This window comes from Macaca mulatta, chromosome 6, assembly GCF_049350105.2.
Source record: "Macaca mulatta isolate MMU2019108-1 chromosome 6, T2T-MMU8v2.0, whole genome shotgun sequence".
In the NCBI taxonomy this organism is placed as follows: domain Eukaryota; kingdom Metazoa; phylum Chordata; class Mammalia; order Primates; family Cercopithecidae; genus Macaca; species Macaca mulatta.
This window is the reverse complement of record NC_133411.1, coordinates 154,936,098-154,958,721: the sequence shown is the minus strand read 5'-3', so window position 1 is coordinate 154,958,721 and position 22,624 is coordinate 154,936,098. Positions and strand designations below refer to the sequence as shown.

At 45.5% G+C, this 22,624-nt stretch overlaps 1 protein-coding gene across 8 annotated transcripts in view; it reads right to left on the bottom strand.

The window, feature by feature from the left end:
• SH3RF2 (SH3 domain containing ring finger 2) overlaps window positions 1-22,624 on the bottom strand; it is a 145,935-nt gene that overhangs the window by 7,764 nt on the left and 115,547 nt on the right. For 2 of the 8 annotated variants that reach the window (XM_028849816.2, XM_077937311.1), the window contains 3 exons: window positions 17,516-17,766; window positions 13,619-13,977; window positions 11,114-11,422 (listed from right to left, as the gene is read on the bottom strand). In XM_028849816.2, the coding sequence (XP_028705649.1) occupies window positions 11,147-11,422; window positions 13,619-13,977; window positions 17,516-17,766 (886 nt within the window). In that variant the 3' untranslated portion in view covers window positions 11,114-11,146. Of the gene's footprint in view, window positions 1-10,555; window positions 11,423-13,618; window positions 13,978-17,515; window positions 17,767-22,624 lie in introns of those variants that run through there. The other 6 variants (XM_077937314.1, XM_077937313.1, XM_015141123.3 and 3 more) reach the window with 3 other exon arrangements.

Below are 22,624 nucleotides of genomic sequence, written 5' to 3'. Positions count from 1 at the left end.
TTGGAGAACCTTCCCTGGCCACCCTACGTAATATAGCTTATGCCCGTCAGCCATTCTTTGTCCCGTCACTTTGTTTCTTTCGTAACATCTGACATGTAGAAATTCTCCTGCTTGTTTACCATTTACTCCCTTCCTGCAGGTAGGAACCTTATCCGTGTTGTTCACTGCTGTATCCCAACTGTACGGAACAACACCTGGCACACAGCCCATAGTAGATGCTCAGTTGATATCGTTGAATGAAAAATGAATAAATGAATGAAGTGACATTGGTTTTTGCCCAGGAAGAAAACATTCTGCGACTTTAAATGGAGATGGAGTGAGAGCAGCACTTGCCTGGAGCCCATAGGTCATAATGGACGCCTAGCGGGGGTTTAATCAGTACATGCATTTTCTGAACTACAAAGTGTGCCAGGGACATTTCATTTCTGTTAATTGGCACCAAGGAGGAGGGGTTGTTATCGAAATCACCAGCCAGCTGGAGGCATGTCCGTATCAGATCTATTTGCAAATTAGAATGGACATTTCATAAACCGTGTCAACCTTGGGAAGCGGCAAGCACCCAGAGGGGCAACACCAATGTGCTTGCTGGCTGTATCCGGGGGTACACACAGCCCTAAATCTGCAACCTTCAGCAGATGAGGTGGTGAGGTGGTGGGGACCACCAGATGAGAAGAGATTGGCGAGGATTACGGCATAAAATGCATTTTAAAATCGTTGTCATATTGCCCCAGCCCTGGCACCACTGACCAGCTTCTCTGAAAGGTCAGAGAACAAAGAAACAGATGTCTCATCCTTCAGAGCCGGCCCACCTTTGCTACTGGTTGCCCTGGACAAGTGATGTATCCTCCGAGCTTCAGCTGTTTGATCTATACGTAGGGGAGAATAACACAACTCGTGGGGGCCTTGTGAAGATTAAGTGAGAAAATGAATGTAAATAACGATAATGGTAGTGAACATTACAGTATTTTCTTGTGCTGGGCACTGTGCTAATGACTATTTACATTGTCTCACTTAATCCCCACCAAACCATTAATTGTGCTTTTGCACAATTAATACCTGCATTTTACAAGGGAGGGAACTACAGGTTGGAAAAGTTAAATGCCTTGGCCATGGTGACACAGCAAGGAAACATGGGGCCTGTATTTGGATTCAGGTCATCTGACTCCACTGGGCTCTTAGCAACCCTGTAGTAACAAACCCTCTAAGGGATTCACAAGGTACCTGGCATTTAGCCCACAACTAATGAATGGCAGCTAGTAAGAGATTCTGTTCTTTTTTTTTTTTTGAGATGGAGTCTCGCTCTGTCGCCAGGCTGAAGTGCAATGGTACAATCTCGGCTCACTGCAACCTCTGCCTCCCGGGTTCACGCCATTCTCTTGCCTCAGCCTCCCAAGTAGCTGGGACTGCAGGCGCCCACCACCACCCCTGGCTAATTTTTGTATTTTTAGTAGAGACGGGGTTTCACCATACAGGCCACCAAACTCCTGACCTTGTGATCTGCCCGCCTCGGTCTCCCAAAGCGCTGGAATTACAGGCGTGAGCCACCGTGCCTGGCCTGAGATTCCATTCTTATATTTAGCATTCTTCCTGCTCATCCTGCTTTCAAGCCTATGTCATCCTGCAAATTTCTCCAACAGCTACCACTTCTGGGTCCACTTCCGCATACCAACATCTGGCCTCGCCTCACTCGATTTTCCCAGTCACAGTGTGAAGTGCTGATTATTGCTCCCACTTTTCTGATAAGTAAAGAAAGGCTCAGAGAGGTTTGTTAACTTGGTCCAAGGTCAGATAGCTGACACGTGGGGTCAGGATTTGAACCCAGGGATGTGTGACTCCAGAGTCCAGGCACCCCCCTCTTCACGTCACATTTCTCTGTGCTGCTCATTTTTCAAAATCTTTCTTCTTCACAAAGCTCTCTTGACAACTAAAACACTCTCATTGTTCTCCCCTCTCACTTCTGTCTGATAGAGCCTAGCTTGCCGTTGTGCTTTGTTTTGAATTGTGCCAGTACATCTACATAAATGGTAATAGCTACCATTTATTGAACACTTCTATGTACCCAATATCATACTCAGAGCTGGACATGCCTGAACTTGTTTAATCCTGCTGAGAACTCTACTAGGAGGTGCATGGTCTGATCCTCATTTTACAAATGAGAAAACTGAGGTCTAGGGATGTGTCACTTTTCCAAGTTTCTTTAGTTATTTGCCAAAGGAAATATAGCCAGTAACAAAGCTGTGAGAAAGCCCCAAGTGATCCATTTCCAAATCTCATCATCCCAGCTATTATATTAATTACTTCTCCAGATCTTGTGACATTCTAGTGGACTGGGAACATAGCTGGTCCTTGACTGATGCTTTTAGTTCTCTGTTGGAGGCCGCCATAACAAAGAAGTCCTAAGCTCCAAAACTTGCCAACATCTAAAAACAACTTAAGCTTAAAAAAGAATTCAGCTTATAAATAGCATGTGCAGAATAGAATATTTAGAAATGTGGTTCTGATATCTAAAATTAGCCTTCCCTTCAAAACACTATCACCCCTTCTGACTGATGTTTCATTCCTTGTCATGGAAGCTAGTGCTATCTCTCTCTAGCTGTGACTGACATGTCCTCTTTGTGCAATGTCGTCCTCTACCCTCTCCTTGACAGAGACATAAGACATCTCTTACAGAGTTGGAGAGAAGGTAGTGATGGGGCTAGCAGGAATCTGGGTACCACCTTTTGAAGGCACTATTTATTTGAATTCCTTTTTGGACCTCCAGGCCTGTTTTAGCTGCCTCCGTACGTTGTGACTCAAGCTTCCTTTCTACTTATTTGTGAGGGTCTCCTGAATGCAAATAGCCTTCACAATCCTCTTGGGTGGTCAGGGAGTGGTGATTCTCATGGGAAGGTCATTAGGATGGTGCTAGCCTCCAGGACGTGTGTGACCTACAGCAGTCAAACCCCGACATCAAAAATGGCTCTCATCAAGTCAGTCGGTCATGCTAGCACTGATTCCAAGAGCATTAACACAAAATGCACACAGTTACAAAACAGCCTCTGCAGATGTCTTTTGCCTTTCTCCCTAGGTCTTGGCTGGCATTCTTTTAGTCCTTATCAGGCTGCAGCTCTTGTCCATCCAGCAGTGACCCCGTTTGCCTAATTAGCTTGCATATGTGGGTGTGTATCTACCCCCAAAGGAAATTGCATTTGAACTTTGGATAAACACCAGCAAGGAACACTGGAAGAAGATGTCAGCTCTCTGAGCCCTTTTGTTCCTGCAGAGGAGATGGAAGTGGGGGTCATTTTGGAAATCATATCCCTCTTCTTGTGGGACTCTGCTCTGTATCATTTAGAGTGAGGACAGGCAAAACCAGAAATAATCTCACGAAGACAGAGCGACCTGGGGAATGCAAAATGATCACTGTGTTTTGATGTCAGTGACCCAGAACCACATTGCAAGCTTCAGTTCTTTTTCAAGTGGTTTGGCTGTGTCTGGTAACTCTGGGAGCAGCGGTAGATTTGCTTTTTGGATTTCTCTGTGCATAAAACTCTCAGTTATCTTACTGAGAGAGCAAGACCTAACCTCATGGATTTTTTCTGGGAGGGCTTGACCCTCTGTGATAAACCCTCCTCCATCTCCATCCCCATCCTAGCTAGCTCAGCAGCACATCTCATTTGTCCATGCCCTCCAATCTCAACCATGTTGATAGTTGCCATTGAAGAAGAGGGATTAAGGTTTTGGCTTAGAGCCCTGGGTTCCAGTCCTTGTTGCCTTGGACAGGTCATTTGACCTCTGAGCCTCAATTCTAATCTTTAAAATGAGAAAATAGCAGTACTTCTGTCATAGGGTTGGGTAAAATTAAATGACACCATGTATGTAGCATGTAAAGTACTTGGCATATAGTAGGTACTTGACACATGATGGCAATTATTGCTGGATGAGGAGTCAGGGTTGTTACTTTTCTTTTTTTTCAGTTTCCATTACACCTCAAACTAGTTTTGTGATCTTAAGCAAGGAATTGAAACATTCTGAGTCTCAGTTTTCTGATCTGTAGTCTGGAGACAAAAATAGCATTCCCGAGCCAGGTGTGGTGGCTCACGCCTGTAATCTCAGCACTTTGGGATGGTGACGCAGGCAGATTGCTTGAGCCCAGGAGTCTGAGACCAGTCTGGGTGACATAGCAAAAGCCTACCTCTACAAAAAATACAAAAATTAGCCGGGTGTGGTGGCACATGCCTGTAGTCCCAGCTACTTGTGAGGGTGAGGTGGGAGAATCTTAAGCTGGGGCTGCTGAGGGTGCATTGAGCTGAGATTGTGCCACTGCACTCCAGACTGCGTGAGGGGAATGGGACCTTGTCTCAAAAAACAAACAAAAAATAAACAAGCATTTCCCTGCATACTCACAAGGTTCTTACGATAATTTGTTAGAAGATTAACAGCAGCAGCAGCAAGATCTCATTTCAGTTTCAGATTCTGAGAAGCTGCTTTTGGTTTCTATGTTTGGCTACCTTGAGGTCCCGGGCAAGGCCCAGAGGAGAGTTACTTTAAAAGCCCCCAAATCACTTGAAAGCAATTTGGGCATGGCCACAGCCTGTATTTCCCCATTCGGAAGCAACAAGGTGTCACAAAACAGGTGTAGTTGGAAAAATTCTTGTCAAAATTCCTCCAAACCAGGATTCTCAAAACCAGACATGTTGGTGCATCAACATCAGTTCCCAGCAATGAATCAAAGCCTTAGAATCTGAGGCACAGAAGCCAGATGGGAGCTCAAACCTTCAGGCAGAATATCTATGGCCTTAGGTTGCAATATTTGCTTTCAGTAGTGTTTACCAAATATCTCTATGGGTTTCACTAAAAATTCCATATGGTACATGTGTGGGAGAAGATAAGTGAGGGATGCAGGGTAGTGGTTGTGAGGGAAGTTGTGGGGAGGGGAAGAAAGGAATGGGATTGGGAGAGGCACACAGTGGACCTCTGATATTGACAATTACTATTTTTAAAAAAGCTGGGTGGCAGGTATATGGTTATTTATATGATCCTGTATAATTTCATATCTGTGAAGCATTTAATAATAAAAAGGGGAGAAAAGCAGAAAGGAGGCCCCAAATCCAGAAAAAATTAATAAGGAACAAACAATACTCTATGAGGGATGTATCTATTTTCATCTCTCCCGTCAACCACTGTATCTCCATTGCTTCTCACAGAGCCTGGTCCAGAGTGGGTGATGGATCACTGCTGTTGAGTGAATAGATGGATGGATGGGTGCATCTGTAACCTCCTCCATGCCCCCCATCATCCCCCACCATCTTTGACTTGATGGCACACCTTAGATCCCACTTCGCTGCCTTCTGTTTGTCAAAGTGTAGATCAGTGGGCAGAGGGCCTCCTGGGAACACTGTTTCTGCTTTGGTCTAGGACATAATCTAGGCCTGGAAAACGGTCTGCTTGATCATTTAACACTGATCTATTGCAAATAAAATGTCCTTGTATTATTTATTCTCCATGACATCGATTTGCTGCAAGGATCTTTGGAGTTAACGCCTCTGGTCTGGTCCTGCCTGCCAAACACATTACCTAAGTGACTGTCTTTCATGGTCATCTGAGAGGCTGCTGGAAGTACTAGTACTATCTTCTCTTAGCCAGAGAGAATCGGGGTCTTTTCTCTCAAGATATAAACAAGAGAAGCATCAGTGGCGGCAGCTGCTGGCCCGGCACTACCCCGTGCCAGCTTGCTAAGCACTTGGTCCCAGCTGGAAAGACTTGATAGGACTTTGCCGTTCTGCCTGCCACAGCTGTTCACCTCCCAGGAAGGGAGTCCAGAAGCTATGTGGCTGCCTGTGTGGTCAGACGTGGGTGAGAGGATGAGGATGGATGCTTGCTCCTCTCATGGAAACAGATAATTTCCGTACCTGCCAAACCAATGGCAGAGGAGCTGGGAAGCTCACAGGCATTGCTGAGGCCTTTGAAGGTGTTAGCTGAGAAAGGCAGACCAGCGAGCATGGAGCTGCCCTCCCTCCCATGCAGCGCCTTTCCTAGGCCAAGGACCAGGTGAAGGTGATTGTCAAGGGCTGGACAGTGGTCAGGAGTGGGCTGGATGGAGTGCTGGGCTTGTTAGCAGAGCTCTTGGCTTCTGAGTGACCTCTCTGGGTCCTATGCTCTACTCCAGGGTCACAGTTAAGATATTTAGCAACCAGGATGGCATAGGCACTGGCTAACTGGAATGGAGAAGGGCTTTATTGCTGGAGGTCTTAGCTGCACCTGGCCTGAGCTTTTAGGTGCTGGATGTTAGAGTGATGGGGAGCACCTGAGGGAAGGACCAGGTTGTGGGTGTGAGGAGGCCTTGGGGAGCTCAGAGCATCCACTGTTCACCTATTAGTACAAACTTCTTTTGACATTCTACCAACCAGTGTGGCCACAGTCCTGCTGGGTGTCAGGACTGAATGTTGGCTCTGCCATACCATATGAGAAAGGTGGATTGGAGCCTCTCACTTTATGTGAATCAGAATCACTTAGGGATATTGTTAAAAGCACAGACACCCGGAACCCACCTCCGAACTATTGAGTGAGACTCCCTAGGGCCCAGGCCAGGCTTACTACACTCCTAAGACCTGACTGTCCTGGATCAGCTGATCCCTAAGTATTCAGCTGCGACTTTCGAGGGGGTTATGAGGACTTGAGAGATGGGGGTCCAGCACAGTCTCTGGGGGGAATATGCCTAATTCAGGGGCAGGTCATGTGGGTGAGTGAAGCAGGTTGCTGTGACACAGACGTTGAAGAATGAATGTTCATTTATTTGAAGCCGCCTTGACCCTGATCCAGCCCCCTGGATTGCTGCTGCCGGGGAAGGCAGGCCTGGTGTGGACGGACCCCCTGACTTTTCAAGACAGACTGGAGGTCACTGAGCTATGATTTGAGTCAGTCCTGCATCTCATCAAGACACAGGTGGGGGCGCTGCTTTAAACTCTTCCTGCTCTGAAAGCCCTGTCCGTGGAATGGGTGAAGGGTGAGGGTGAGGCGGGTTCCACACGCAAAGGGAAAGAGACAAGTCCTAAGTAAAGATCTTGATGCTGCTCGATGGGACCATTTCCTCAGGTGAGGTCCTCAGAGTATGTCCCCAGCTGGGCATGATCCACCTTCCCTACTCAGATGTCTCCCATTTTCCCCCAATCAAATCCTACTCTTAGCAGTTTTCATAGCACCAAAATGCCAGAGTCTAACCACATGGCAAAGGGGCACTCTTCCTAGGTACTGTCTGAACCTTAGCTGAGGGGTGATGCTCTCACAAGATGGAATTTTCACCTTCAGATTTGAGGGGCTGGGGTTCTACCTGGGATCTCTGGAATGTTCCACAAGGGAATAAATTCCTCTAAGTATTAAGTGAATTTGGGTCCATTGCTACATTTAAACCCAAATGCTGAAGATCTTCTCCTGCTTGGAATACCCTTTTTCCCACCACTTTGTGTATCTGATTCTCTCTTGTCCTTCAGGACTCAGCTTAGACTGTGTTCTGACTTTCAAGATGAGGCTGTGTCAGTCTCCTTTCAACACCACAGTCCCAGGCAGGCCCTTCTGTTAGAATTTCTTCACATGAAATTTCAACAGCCTGCTTGCTTAAAAACATCCCAGTCTAAAATTTGTTAGGTGTTCATCACGCCAGCACTGTTTAAGTCACTTTGTGTCATTATCTCAGATAATCCTCATAATATCCCAGTGACGTTGACATTACACTGTATTATTCCTATGTAAGAAAACGAGGCTCTGAGAGATTAAGTAACTTGCCTGATATCCCATGGTCAGAAAGTGGTAAATGAAGACCTGAACTGTGTTTGTGTGCAGCGGAGCGTTCTAGGCTCTTTCGCATTTGCAACCAAAAATGCACTCTGCTGCCTCCTGGCAGTCCAGAGTCAGTATCCTAAAGTCAAGGATGGGTTTTTGGTTCATACAGCAAGTCCCAAGTTGGGCTCTGAAGTCAGACAGTTTGAGACTGCGTCCTTGCTCTGCCATCATCTGTGGTTAACCTTCAAGCTTCAGTTTCCTTCTCTGAAATGGGGACAATCTACCTGTCTTATAGGGATATGGTGGAAATTACATGACAGGATGTGTTTATCATCTTCACTGCTGTGCCTAGCACATAGTAGATGTTAAAAACATGTTGGGGCTGGGTGTGGTGGCTCATGCCTGTAATCCCACACTTTGGGAGACCAAGACATGGGGAGGTGAAGCCGAGGAGTTTGACGCTAGCCTGGGCAACATAGTGAGACTTCATCTCTACAAAACATGAAACAATAAATTTACAAAGCATGTTGGTGGAATGAATGAGTTAAAGCTGCCAGTGAAGCCAACTTTTACTTGGAAAAAACATCCTTTACCCCTTTAAAACCCTCTTAAAACTCCAAAAGGTGGGATTTGCTTTGGGAGAGGGTAAGTTGGATGCTGCACGTGGGTGAAGAGGCTGGAGGGAGTGGAGTTGGCAAGGCTTGGAGTTGTTTGCATCTCTCAGAGAGGTTATCCCATAGAGATAATAAATAGACGGTGGGAAGAATATTTCATTTCATTTGGAAGGCATGGACATCTCCATTCCATTTAAGCACCCTGCTTGTCAGTCACAAAACTGAAAAATTAACTGGATACATTGCCACTGAGGAATAGACTAAATATTTGGTCGGTCAGTCATGCCATATCTCTGCCACTCTGAGTGTAGAGTAGACGGCTAAACATTGCTAAACTCATTGAGAGTGCTTTTTGGTAAAGATGAGGAATGGGTACTTATACTTTGACCAGTCACACAATGCCTCCCTGTTCTTGGACTTTATCTCATTTCTCCATCTGGATTATTATATGTAGTTCAATGAGGCACGGATTTGGGCATGTTGATTTTGTGGAACTAATGGGTCAATATCTCATGTTTGTTTGAGTCCACAAATGTGAGATATTGACCCAAAGTTTGTGAGATATGGACCCAAACATGATTGACATCATTAGAACAACGTGCTATCATGTTGGCTCTACCAGTGCCAAAGGACACAATGGCAGTATTTTATGGGAGGAGTATGGTTTTGTTTTGTTTTATTAAGGTCTGGAAAAAGTCTGTGGACAATTCCATTTGCCGAGTGTGTGAGTGGGTATGTAAAAGACACATGTTTTGAATCCCATGACCTTCAAGAACTATCTAGGGGAAAGGTCTAATTAGATACGTCTTTCTTTCTCTCTCTCTCTCTTTCTTTCTTTCTCTCTCTCTCTGTCTCCCTCTCTCCCCCCTCCCTCCCTCCCTCCCTCCCTCCCTTCCTTCCTTCCTTCCATTCTTCCTATCTTTCTTCCTTTCTTTCTTCTTGCACCCAGCCTTAGTGGCAAATGTTATTTATGCGTTAAAGTGCCTACATTGATGGGCATGCAATAAATGTTATATCACAACAATTAAGTTTAATGAGACTTAATGGGTTGTCTCACAGCTTTGCCTTGGCTTCCTGGGACGCCTCCTCTATCCTGATTACAAGGCTCTGACTGGCTGGTCCTGCTCCACGTCAGTTCCATCTTTGCGGGGTCATCTAGTTTTGCCCCATTCATTGCAGACTCTGTCCTTTCCTCACCCTGTCAGGGAATGTAAGGTTGCCCCACCCCTTGTCTCCTTTAGCCTCTTCCTTTGTGCTTTCCCTCAATCCTCTTTCACTCTTACTCTTATGCCTACTTTCTTTCCTCCATATTTTCTTTACCCCCCCCCCTTTCTCCTCCTTTCCCCCGTTTTCTCCTCCAGCCTTCTTTGTCCTACCCCTTTTATAGCAGCTTTTCCCCAGGAATCACTCCCACCCCAACCTCGGGCTGCCATGTTCGCACTGATGTTATTGCCTTGTGGGTGAAACTGCTCATCTGCCCCAAGTCAGAAGAAAGCAGGGAAAGTCAGGAATGTTGCATTGCAAACAATATATATCCAAATATACATTCTAACCCCAACCCCATATAAGGTTGTTTTTAAGCATGTTTTGTTTTCTTTTTTTCTATCTTTTTTCTTTCTTTTTTCTTTCTTTTAGACAGAATCTTGCTCTGTCACCCAGGCTGGAGTGCAGTGGTGCAGTCTCAGCTCACTGTAACCTCTGCCTCCTGGGTTCAAGCTATTTTTGTATCTTGGCCTCCAGAGTAGCTGGAATTACAGGCGTGTGCCACCATGCTCGGCTAATTTTTGTATTTTTAGTAAAGATGGGGTTTCATCATGTTGGCCAGGCTGGTCTCAAACTCCTGACCTCAAGTGATCTGCCCACCTTGGCCTACCAAAGTGTCAGGATTATAGGCATGAGCCACCGCACCTGGCCCACGTGCTTTCTTGAAGTCAGACTATATATCTAAACCCCAACCCCATATAAGATTGTTTGTAAGCATGCTGTGTTTTCTTGAAGTCAGACTATAGAGCCAGGATAAATTAATTGTCCACAATGCCATACATGGCCCTATCCACAGCCATATAATTCACATAGAATTATATGTGGGAAAACAGATCAAGAAGATTAAAGTATGATACTCTTTTGATATTCGGTACTCAGTGATCTCTCTGAGCTTCTGAAGTGGAGCATACTCAGGAAGCTGACTCCTTCTAGTTTTATTGGATTCTCAGAATGTTTAAAGTATCCACCTCACACCCCTCGCAGAAATTCTCCCTTTGCAGCCAGGATTATGACTTTACAGAGGGAAAAAGATACGGCAGCTACTAGTGGCTAGTGTACAGGCCCCAGAAGATGGCAGAAGTTGCTCTAATGCTTGTTAAGGACACTGTAAGGTCAAAGAAGCAATGCCAACAATCCCACCATTGTCACACCCCTGCTGCAGCCCCCTTTAGGACACCACAGAAAGTCTACACAGTAACACGGGGACAGCAAGAGGCCACATACTCCATGCTGGGGCATAAGGTGGGCACGACAATTTTTCACTCCTTGGTCTGAGTAAGCGAGCCTTGAGGTATCAAATCATTATGTTTGAGTGTTTGGAAGGCCACGCCATCTATCCTCCCACCCAAGGCAGGAATTCTTGCTCCCACCTTTCCTTTCCTGAAGGTAAAATAGGAAGCACAAGGACGCATACTCGAGTCCCCAAAGAATGGCAGGATGCCCTCAGTGGAGGCAGACTGTATTTAAATGCAATTCACCTCTTTGGGGTCTAGGAAAAGCCACCCGTAGGTTCATTTGCTGGGAAACACGGTCTGCGTGGCTGAGGCAGTGGACAGCAGGGTTGTGGCCTTGCCAAGAGCTGACTTTCTCCGGAGGTCTGTCTGCTGTCCGGAGTGGCAGCCGCTTCGGTGGGCAAATAGGACGGTCATCTCTGGGCCCAGGGACGCTGCTTCAGGCTGGGACGCCTTGAGGGTGGCCGGCTGTTCAGGCTTTCCGGAGGTGGGATGGGAGGTGTAATGTTTGGTGGGAGGAGGGCTGTAATTCTGAAATCTCACAGTTTTGACTTGCTGCAAGAGAAAGGAGAGGAAATGGACATAGGTGAGGTGGGAGATGTCTATTTCCCTATGCTTGTCCCCACTTGAAATGCCTCATTTATGCATTCATTCTGCAAATATCTGTGCCTACCACGAGTGTCAAGTGCTACGATGGAGGAAGTACAAGATGCTGAGCATGCAGAGGAGCATCTAACAGTGGAGAAGCCAGGGAAGTCTTCCCAGAGGCTTTCAATCGAGAACCACAAAAGGATTAGGACTTATCTGGGAGAAACGGGGTAGGCCACCGCCTATGAAAACAGCCTGAGGCCAGAGGGTATGATCCCTTCTGGAAGATAAAAGACATTTACCTTGCCTCTCTCCTCTCTACGTACGATTAAGGCCAATCTCAAGGCTTTCCTTTTCTTTGAGGCCTCTCTCCTGATGACTCCATTTAGAGATTTCCATAATGGCCTTATAAATCCTTAGAGCACAGTTTGCAAACTGGACACCTGCTGGCTGAATTTAGCCTGCAGAATGTTTGAGGGTTTGATCGACTTGCCAACACACAAAAATTGAGAGATTGCATATAAAAATCAGAATTTCATATGTCTCGTAAAAAAAAAAATCAGAGCTCTGGCACACTGGCGTATGCCTCATTCTGACAACAGCTGACTGGACCTGAGAAGCAGTGCCCCCTTTACATGAGATGCAAGGTCTCTAGTTTGTGCCAATTCCCCCTCTTCCTCTTTCCTTTCACCTCTCCTGGCCTGTTATATATCTGCCGGGTACCTATAGGTACAGTATTTGCTTTAGCCAGTCTCTCTCTTAGGGCCTAATAAAGCGTTCTGTGGTACTGCTCAAGAATGATGTCTTTCTTCCATGTAATTCAATCCTCGTGTCCCCCACTAAGATCTGAGTTTCTTCATACTTTCTGACCCTCGTCATATCTAGCTAAGATCTGGGCATTTATGAAATGCTTGTAGTTGTATCTAAAAGTTTGGAATAATAGGCAACTGGGGCCTAGAAAACTCTGAATTATTTCTGTAATTCGGAAAAAGAACTCCCAACCTTTATATCTGTTGATGCTTTTTCCAATGCCTTTCCCTATGAGCTTATAGCTTAGCAGTAAGAGCATGAGTTTTGTAACAGATCTGGATTCTACTTCACACTTATGTGTCAGCTGTGTGGTCTTGGGTAATGTTCTTTAACTTCCTGAGCTGCCATTTCCTAATTTTAAAATGAGGATGAAACTAACGCCTATTTGAGAGGGTTGTTGTCAGGATTAAATAGACGGGACACATGAAGTACTCAGCACCGTGTCTGCCAGCTTGTTAGTATTCAGTAACTGGTTAACCAATGGGGGAATCACATCCTCTTTCCGTTGTGAGGGGAATGGACGATGATGGTGGAATGATGCTGATGGTGGTGGTGATGGAGGTGGTGATGGCGATGATGTGATGATGATGGTGATGTTCCATAAATTAAAAGACAGCAATAAGCATCACTTAACTTTCTTACTGCCTTCTCTTGCCACCATCCCTCCTGCTTCATGGATATTATTGAGAACATAAGCCTTTTACAAAAACTCTTATGTCTTCTAGTGGGAAATGTCCTGAACTAGAAGTTAACAGATCTGACCTCTGCCACGGAGGTCACAATAAGGTAGTTGCAGTCATTATCATTCAGTGTCACTTCGATGTCACTAACATTATCCTGTGTCTCAGTTGCCTCTTTTATACAATGCATAATTATGTGTCAAACCCTATGTAAGCACTTTACATATCTCATTTAATCTCCACTCCAATACTGTGTGGCCATTACTCTTTCTACCTCCATTTTACAGATTATGCAAAGTAAGTGTCTCAGAAGGGTGAAGTATTTTGACCAAAGTCACCCAGCTAGCAAGCAGCAGAGCTGGAATTCAAAACAAAATTCGTCTAATGCCAAAGTCATGCTTTTTTTCCCAGCCACTTTTGGGCCTCAAAAGATGTACAAAATATTCAGGAAACAGAAAGGCGAATCAGTAACACATGTAGGGAGGGCGTGGGTGACGTGGGGATGTTGGACATGGCTCGGTGGGGAGTTGGAGGGGAGGAGTGTTGTGCGTGAGGATTCTTTCAAGGTTACAATTTTGGTTCCTTGTTCACCAACACTAAAATCTCAGAGCTGAGACACTATGCGTAGTAGGCGATTGAAAGAGTCAGGCCCCCAATGTCACTCTGATCCTACCTTTTCTATGCCATTTCTTGAGTTTTCTGGTTTCACCAGGATGGATGGTGGGGCAGATGCAGGTGGTTTTGGCAGAGGCTCACTCTTGATGGGGATTTCCTTGTCTTCCATGATGAGGGAGCTGGCTGCCGAGTGGATCCGGGCCTCGCTGCCCCTGCTGATGCACGTGAGGGCGGGCTCCCCCGTGAGGGCAGGCTTGGACCCCATGTCCACCACCATGGTCGAGGGGGAGGAGGGGACCCCCTGTGGCTGGTAGAATTGGAACTGCTGAGGCCGAACAACCATGGTGGGGCTGCGTCTGAGGGAGCCTACCACGAGAGTGGGGATCCCGGACTGGATGGGTCTCTGCAGGGATCCATCTGGGGAATTATAGGACAGAAAAATCAGCAGCAGGGGCGGCTGGCAGTAGGTTGGGTGGGGCTGGGTAAGCAGTGCATCCTGATATCCCAGAATAGACAAGTGCTTTCCTCATCTGACTGCACTCGCTTTCTCTCGGGGTCTTTCAAAGGTGACTTTATTCTTTTTTTAGTGCTGTTTGCTGATGCTGGCAGCAAATAGCTCTCCGGCTGAATGGGGTGTGTGTGTGTGTGTGTGTGTGTGTGTGTGTAGGGGAGCTGTCAGAAGGTATATTGCTTCCATGTGCCTTGTGACACACACATACACACACACACCCATGTGAAGCAGACACAGGCAGGCAGACCAAATAGGAAACAAATGACAGAATCAGAGACAGGAGATAGAACAAATTGAGAAACACAAAGGAGAGGCAACCAAGAAGAATGAGAAAGAGGAAAAGGAGAAAGAGGAGAGAGGAAAACTCTGCCCAGCGACTTGCTGTGAAAATCCTAACAGAAGCTTTAGGCATATGATGGGTGGGGGTTGCTTTTTGTCGGGGGCTGCAGGGAGAAAGGGTGAGTGGAAATAACTGTGATTGTTAGGCAAGCACAACAGCAGATAGAGGCAAATTTGGAAAGGTTATTCCACAGTTAGTGCTGTGAGGATGGGCTTTGCAATGTCTCACGACAGAGCATCTGGAATCGGACCTCCTCCTGGAAAGCCTGGGATGAGTTAAGTCCTGTCACCTCTCTGTACCTTCGTTCTCTCATTTGTAAGCTGGAGATAATAACAGTACATCATTGGGCTGCTGTGAGAACTACATTCTATCAGGTGTGCAAAGTGTTAAGATAGTGCCTGGAACATGATAAATGCCACATGTTTGTTAGCTCTTATTATTTTTGGCTAAAGGATCGCATATCCTAAAAATGCAAGGTCCAAGAGCTTGGTTTTGTCCCTTCCTGAGCTCATTCTTCTTCTTCTCTCTCTCTCTCTTTTTTTTTAAAATTGAGATGGTCCTATCTCAGGAAAAGGTCATTTCTTCCCCTCAAATTCTCTGGAAGGCAGGAGATCCCCCTCCCTTGGACATATGTCCTGAAGGTGACCTGGGGAATCGGGAGTTCATTGCATTCTGTGGGGAGGTGGAGGAGACACCCCTGAGAAACACAATGGGCCATTTCTCCATAAGGGTTCCACAGCATTTAGAGAGCTGTAGGTTTTGTCCCAGCCAGAGTTGTTAGTCCTTTGCGACACTCCACGGACTCGAGTTTGAATCAAAGTCATTTGTGTCCAACACAGAGGGTCTGAGCCAAGGCCACGTTGGCATTGCGACTTCTTATCAAGCCAGTGGTGTACATGAAAAGCAGGACACTTGCTAAACACAGTCGGTGTCCTTAGCTGCTGCAAGCAAGCCAGTCACCATTTACACAAGTGTGACCTTTCCATTTAGACATTTATTTCTCCACTGACGCCCTGTGAGTTTCATGCGGTCAGTTCTCCTGCCATTTCTCTTTGCTCTGGAGAGACTGAGAGCTTGCCAGCCTCACCTTGGGAAAAGAGAGAAAGAGAAAGCCTCTGGGACCTGGGAAGTCAAAGCAGCACCAGGCAGACATGTCCTCAGGCTCTTGTAAATGTGTGAAAAATTGGCTTTATGCCTTATCTATTTATCTTGTCAATTCCTAATTTCCAAGAGATTTAATGCTTTCTTATGACATGTGCATACAATGCAAGCAGTCAAGGCTCCATGCCAATCAAGATTTTGCAAAGGTGGAGAGGGAGTATGTTAAGGAAAGTGTGAACAATTGCTTTCAGGATGCAACTCTGCATACCTAAGTGGTCTAGACTGAGTGTGAACATTTCTTCTTTTTTTAAATCAAATATATATAGATACTAACAGCCCAGACTGGAGTGCAGTAGGAGATTGTAGCTCACTGCAGTCTCAACCTCCCTGGCTCAAGCCATCCTTCCGCCTCAGCCCCAAAAGTAGCTGAGACCACAGGCATGTGCCACCATACTTGGCTTGTTCTTTTAATATTTTTAGAGATGAGGTCTCACTATACTGCCCAGGCTGGTCTTGAACTCCTGAGCTCAAGTGATTTTCCCACCTCAGCCTCCTGAAGTGCTAGGATTGCAGGTGCGAGCCACACACATTCAGCTGTGTATGAACATTTCAACCTTAAGTGAGTTTGTGCTCTGGATGGACCAAAGATGCTCTTGATTGTAGTAGCAATGATAGTAATAAAAAATATTATAAAAAACTAAAGTTTTCTGACAGATTACTATGTGCCAGGCACTGTGCTATCAGCCATGTATGGGTTGTTTTATTAAGTTAACCCTGATGAATTTTTATTTCCCATTTACAGAAGAGTGAACTGAAGGCGGAAGAAGTTAGTCATTTTCCCAAGGCTGTTGTGGTGGGATTACTTATTGTGTGTGTGTGTTGTGGGGAGAGGTGGAGGGAGGTACAGGAAGGTGATGGAGGGAGGCATGGTTGAGTGGAATGAAGTGCCCAGAATTGTGAGACTGGTGGTCAAACAGGCTGTCAGATGAAGGCACTGGACAGTGAAGCTAAGATATGTGCTTTCTTTTTAAGGGGAGATCTTTGCTTAAAAAGGGGCATATTGTCCCACACGTTACTCTTCTGCCTTGACCAATCATACTGCGTTTTCATGTTAATTCATCTGTTAAGATCACAAGAGAGATTGCAGAGCTTAGTTTAATTCAGGGAACACAGAACAAATCATATTTACTGGGCTTGGCTTGTCTTCTTCTACAGAAGTATAAGAAAATAAAGTCTTGATGTTTTGTAGAAGAACTGGGTTTCAAACACTTTTTACAACGCCTGAAAAGGAAATCTTATGGAGAAGTTCACTATGTGAAGAGACAAAAGCATGGTTCTTGAGAATCGGTATGTATTGCCATGTGTGCAACGTGGATGTTATGATGGTAAAAATAAAGCAAGGTGCAGAATAATGCAGTGAATATTGTTAACAGGTATGTGTGTTTCCTATCTATCTAAGGAAGAGAACTTGCGACTCAGGGTTAAGGATATGAGAGAGATTTGCTTTTGTCCAGTTTGTATACTGTAAACCTTTTAAAAAAAGTTCTATGCATTCATTACTTAAATAACATAGTGGGAATCAGGGGCTCTGATCACTGCCTCCTTAATCCTCATTTCCCACTCCCATACCCTGCCCACCCACCCCATCCTTCTGTTTCTGTTGTGACACCCTCTGAGGCATTCCCTGCGGTACAGTTTGAGAAGCACTGACCCAGCAAATGCTTTCATCACTCTAAATAAGAGCCAGTGTCCACGTTGGCCATGTTCTAATTATGTGTTGGCACTCAGGGCTGCCATCACCCCAGTCATTCAACAAGCATGTATGAAGTAACCTAGGGCCATGACCTTGAGTTAGTATGACTTCATTCAATAAAACGCATCATTTGGGAATTGTACAATATCCTTTGCAGGGGCTTAGTTTAAAGCCAAGATCCTGTTTTTGCAAAAAGCATCCTGTGTACCCCGGGGTCAGATCCCCCCATCACTTAGCTCTAGGCACGTACCTCTCTGCCACCACTTACTCTTTCTCATGCTGCTCCGCCCTTTCCGAAGAGACCCTTGTCCTAAAGTCCCAGGGCCGGCTGTGCTCTTCACGGGGTTGACTATGGCAGTGGGCACAAAGACGGATTTGAATGGACGGCTTTGCCGGGGATCACCTTCTGAAATGCTGCCTTGGGAGGACACAGAGGAGGTGGATAACGTCCATGTGGCGTAAAGACCAGGGCTCCGGGAGTCTGGAAAACTAGAGGTCTTTCTGGTTTTGGACATTTTTTTTTTAAGAGAAGAAATAGAGAAAGAAAATGTTCAGTCAAGAGTCCTATTTAAAAACCTATCAGCTCCCAACCACATACCAAATGTGGCTACTTCTCACCTTCTTCCCACCCATACACACCCGTTTTGTCAACTACAGGCTTAACTAAAGTTGGCCCCACCTCCCTACACCCAGATAACTGTGAGGGTGTGCTGAGGGAAGGAAGGGGGCTCATATCAAGGCCTTGGTGGAGTTAGAAGACTTGAATTTCATCCTTTTTCACTCCAGTTCTGATCATTCCTCACCCCACATCCCTTTAGCCCTTAAGCTCAGAACATAAGATCCTGTACGTGTTTATTTCGTTTTACGGTGGCAATTTCTCGTGGAGTCAGTGACTTTCACAAATTCCAAAGTCTTTGAAGGCAGAGATTTCATATGACTTATATCTCTGTGTTCTGCATATACTGTGGATCAATAAACATTTGTTATATGGCTGCCATGCTGCTTTCAGCACTGATACGTCATTTTGGATAACACATATAGAGGGCTTACTGTATGCCAGGTATTGGCCAAGTGCTTTGCCCATATTTTCTCATGGGTTCTTTACAATAGTCTTTTAAGGTAGGTACTCTTAGTGCCACTATTTTATCAATAAAAAACACAAGACTTACAGTTGGTTGCCCAAGCAACTACTTGAACCCAGGTCTAGGCTGGCTCTCTGTTCTTACCAGTGAGCTACACCACCTCCTGGCTAGTTGGAACATTCATCATAAAGGCAGGAAAAGTCCTTTATTCTGCCTGAAATAAATGAACTAAAGCAGCCAGTAGGCCCTACATATGCCTCCATAAGACTTTAATTCTTCAGCCTTGGGCTATGATTTTCAAGAATTGCATTAAAATTTTATGAAACAACAACCCCTTATCCACTGTTTCCAGCCTGCAGCTCCCTGAACTCCATGGGGAGTGACTGTCATTTTACATGCCTTTCTTGCCCTTTTACCAACCCATTCCCAACATCACATTTCCTATTGAGCAGTCCTTTAATCACCTTGTCACCCTGTTGATTAAGTAACCTCTGCTAATTTCCTGGGAATAACCAACTCAACTCAGACCCCAGCACAGAGATGCCAAGTGGTTTCCTTCTTACCAATGCCTCCAAGTTTTCCTTTAGGTCATTTACCCTCATTTCTCCTCTCTCTCTTTGTCTCTACTTCTTTTGATCGACAAAGTAATATGTAGTTTAACAACAAGCCAGTATTGTATAATGATAAGTAAGGCATTGTTTGTGGTCAATGCTGCCCAAGAAGTATATTCAACCAAATGCTCTAGGAACTGATGCTCGCAGCAAGGGGACTTCTACCCATAGCTGTCTACCCAACCTGTCTGGTCCCCATGGTGGTGTAGTCAGTGAAAACAAGTAGGGCCATTCATTAGAGACAGGTCAGGCTATATTCTGGGGACAAGGCCTGGGCAGTGGGGAGAAATCCCCAGCATTGGCTTCCATGGCAGAGTGCAGCTGATCTGCCTATTTTGAACAGAGGCCTCAAGGTGTTGGATGCTGCAAAGTGGATTGGAAATAGGAAAGACAAGTTCCAAAATTTTCCCAGTGGTAGCAGCAGCAGCAGCAGCAGCAAGGGCAGAATACAGCTAATTAGGCCCACACCAGCCTTATTCCATCAGTCCCTTTTATGAATGACTGTTTATAGACCAACGTGTGACCTCATTTTTCTAAGCTCAACACTGAGCTGGATTCCAGGAACTCCTAAATCCCAAGTCCCCCATCCAACACTGAGTGCCTCTATGTCTTTTGGCAGAAAGCTCAGCACTTATCTAGTACTTTCTTCCAATGTCAAAACACTTTGCTATCATTTTTAATCCTTGTGACACCCCCAGACCTGCAGACATTATGATCTTTGTTTTCCAGATGGAGGGACTGAAAGACATTCTGGGCTTAGGTGGGAAGAGTGGATGTTGCCTCTGATTTGCTCCACTGTGCACGTCCCTACATCCTTTTCTCTAACTGGGATGTTAGCCCTTAAGAGCTGGCCCAATATTCAAAAAGGGCATCACAAACAGCAGCTGTGCTGTGTTCACCACTGGCAGCAGCCTCCCAGTAGGGAGAACAGTTGGACCTTGACATTTTTGTATAGCTCTGTGTAGAGTTAAAGGCAAATGAGTGGTGGCCCATTTGTCACTTTTCTCCACCCATAAGGCACCAGGTAGGCATATATGTCTGTGAAAGATGCAAGAAAAAGGAAGACCCTGGCTAATTGGGCAGAAGGGAATTTATTAGGAGGACAGGAAGAAGAGTAGAGGACTTGGAAACAAGATCCAAGAAGGCTACAGGGAGCTCAGCAGCAGGAAGAGTCCAATCATGTGCTGTGGCTGGTGCTTTCACTATGAATGGTCTTTAACTTTACCCACATCTTTTCCTCCCTTGTTCAAGTTTCCAAGTCCCAAGAGGGAGTGTCATATTGGCTGAGCCTGACCCTTAGCTGTGGTGACGAGTTGGGGAGGAGGAGGATTGCATTTCTTCAGCCTCTGAAAACAAAGGAAACCTCTGCCTCCCACCAAGACTACACACAATTGGGGAGACCCAAAGGGATGTTGCTGCTATTAAAGAGGGATTTAGATGCTGGACAGATGAAAACTTGACAAATGTTCTGTATAACCTGAGGATCTGGGAAGAGGCAACATGGTGGCGGAGATTTAGCTGTGGTCAATAACAGCTGGACAGGTTGGTGTCATCATCTAGCACAGAGGGCTGGACCACAGAATAGCACAACAGACTTTTCCTCTCCTGGTAGCTGAAAGGCTCACTTGCTGACTCTTAAATTGAAATCCTAGCATTCTGGTCAATTATAATCTCTAGTTTATCCCCAAATTCTGGCTGGCTCAGTTCATTAGGGGATGATGTTAATAAGAACATAGGCTCAAATGCTCACATCTTTGGGCCCTGGCTATTTTATAAAAGGCTGCAGTATATACCAAGGGGGCTGGATGGCAGTGAAAAGCCATCACTACAAACAGAAGACAAAGGCTAGGGGGAAAAGGACCCAAACACAGAGAATCAAAGAGCAGAAAGGGGCCTTGCACATGTAGCCCAATCCACTCAGTTCTTACACAAAACTTGCTAATAGTAGCAGAAACTCAGCTGACAAAGGACGGTATTATTCATCCCTGAGACATGGGAAGAAGTAAACTTCCCACCAAGGAAAGGGTGGTTAAGAACAAGGGTTACCTGCACGCAGATAGACAGACTGGGTATAAATCATTGATGTTGGAGATTAGTGGGGATGGGAGCTTTTTTTTTTTTTTTTTTTTTTTGCATCAGAGGGATCATCAAGGAAACAGTATAAACACATTGAAAGCATTGATCCTCTGCCACCTAAGAACCCTCAGGAGCATATCCTCTATATGCACTTGTTCTTCTTCAGGATGTTGGTTCCCCATAAACAAAACCATGCCTCAGTGTTAGCGGCACCTCAATATTTGCATATGTTCAGATTTCCTTGAACTGGGAGTGAGGGGAGAACTCAATGGCAACCTATTGTGCTGAAACTCCATCCATTGCCTGACACGTAGGCATCTCACAAGGGGTGAGTAGAGATGCTCATGACTTGCCCAAGAACACAATAGACCGACCTCGGCCAAGGAGAGAAATGAAAACTGGAGCTTTGAAATACACTGGGATGAAATTCTATACACACTCTACTTAGGATGACCACATGGCTCGATTTTCCCAGGAGAGTCTCAGTTGATACCTGCCCAAAAGTGTCCTAATTTGGATGATTAAGCATATGGTCACTCTTATTCTATTGAGTCTTTGATGGTGTAACCAGTATTTGGGACTAAGGCCTGATGGATAAGCAAACGCCCTAGTCGTAGGGATGGGCCCTGGGGAATTCATGTTAAAGCCATGGAAAAAACCTTTCATAAATTAGGGTAGGCATCCTCCTTGCTCCTCACTGTCAGTTCTAGGGCATTTCCCACCCTCCTCAATACTTCCCAACTTTGACTCATATTATCAGGCTCGACTACCCACCACTCCACCTTCCTGCAGTCAGCATTTACTCTCCAAGTTTCTCCTCTCACTCCTTGAAGATTTCATCTTCTGGCTTGTTGTCACTCTCTGGATACAACTCATCCCACTATGATGATCTCATCTCGTTTCAGGGCTTTAAATAGCATCTCAAGGCTGGAGTTCTCTCTTAAATGCTAAACTCATACATTCAGCTGCTTACCAACATCTTTACTTGGATTATTAAGAGGCATCTCAGGCTTAGTCTGCTGTGAACTAAGCTTTTACTTCCCTCCATACCCCCAAACACGCTCCTTTTATGGAGCAGTCGCTATCTCATTTAAAGGCAACTCCATCTTCCAGTCACTCAGGGAAAACAACGTGGTCTCACCTTGGATCCTCTATTCTTTCACACCTGACATTTTATCTGTTAGAAAACCCTGTTGTCTAAGGTATATTCAGAATCTAACCACTTCTCCCTACCTCAACAGCTAACACCTTGGTTCAATTCACCATCACCTCTCCCCAGGATTATGGTATCTTCTTAGCTAGTTTTTCTGCTTCCACCTTTTCCTTTGTATAGTTTATTCTCAACCCAGCAAATAGAGGGATTCTGGTTAAATGCAACTAAGATTATGTCACTCTTCTGCTCAAAACCCAGCAACAGGCTTAAAGCCAAACCCCTCATTGTGACCTAGGAAATTCTTTATGACCTGGCTACCCCATTACCAGTCTGGCCTCCTTTCTAATCTCCCCCTTGCTTGCTCTAATCCAATCCTGTTGGCTTCATGTAACCTGTGTCCTCCCGGTTCAAGCAATTCTCTTGCCCCAGCCTCCCCA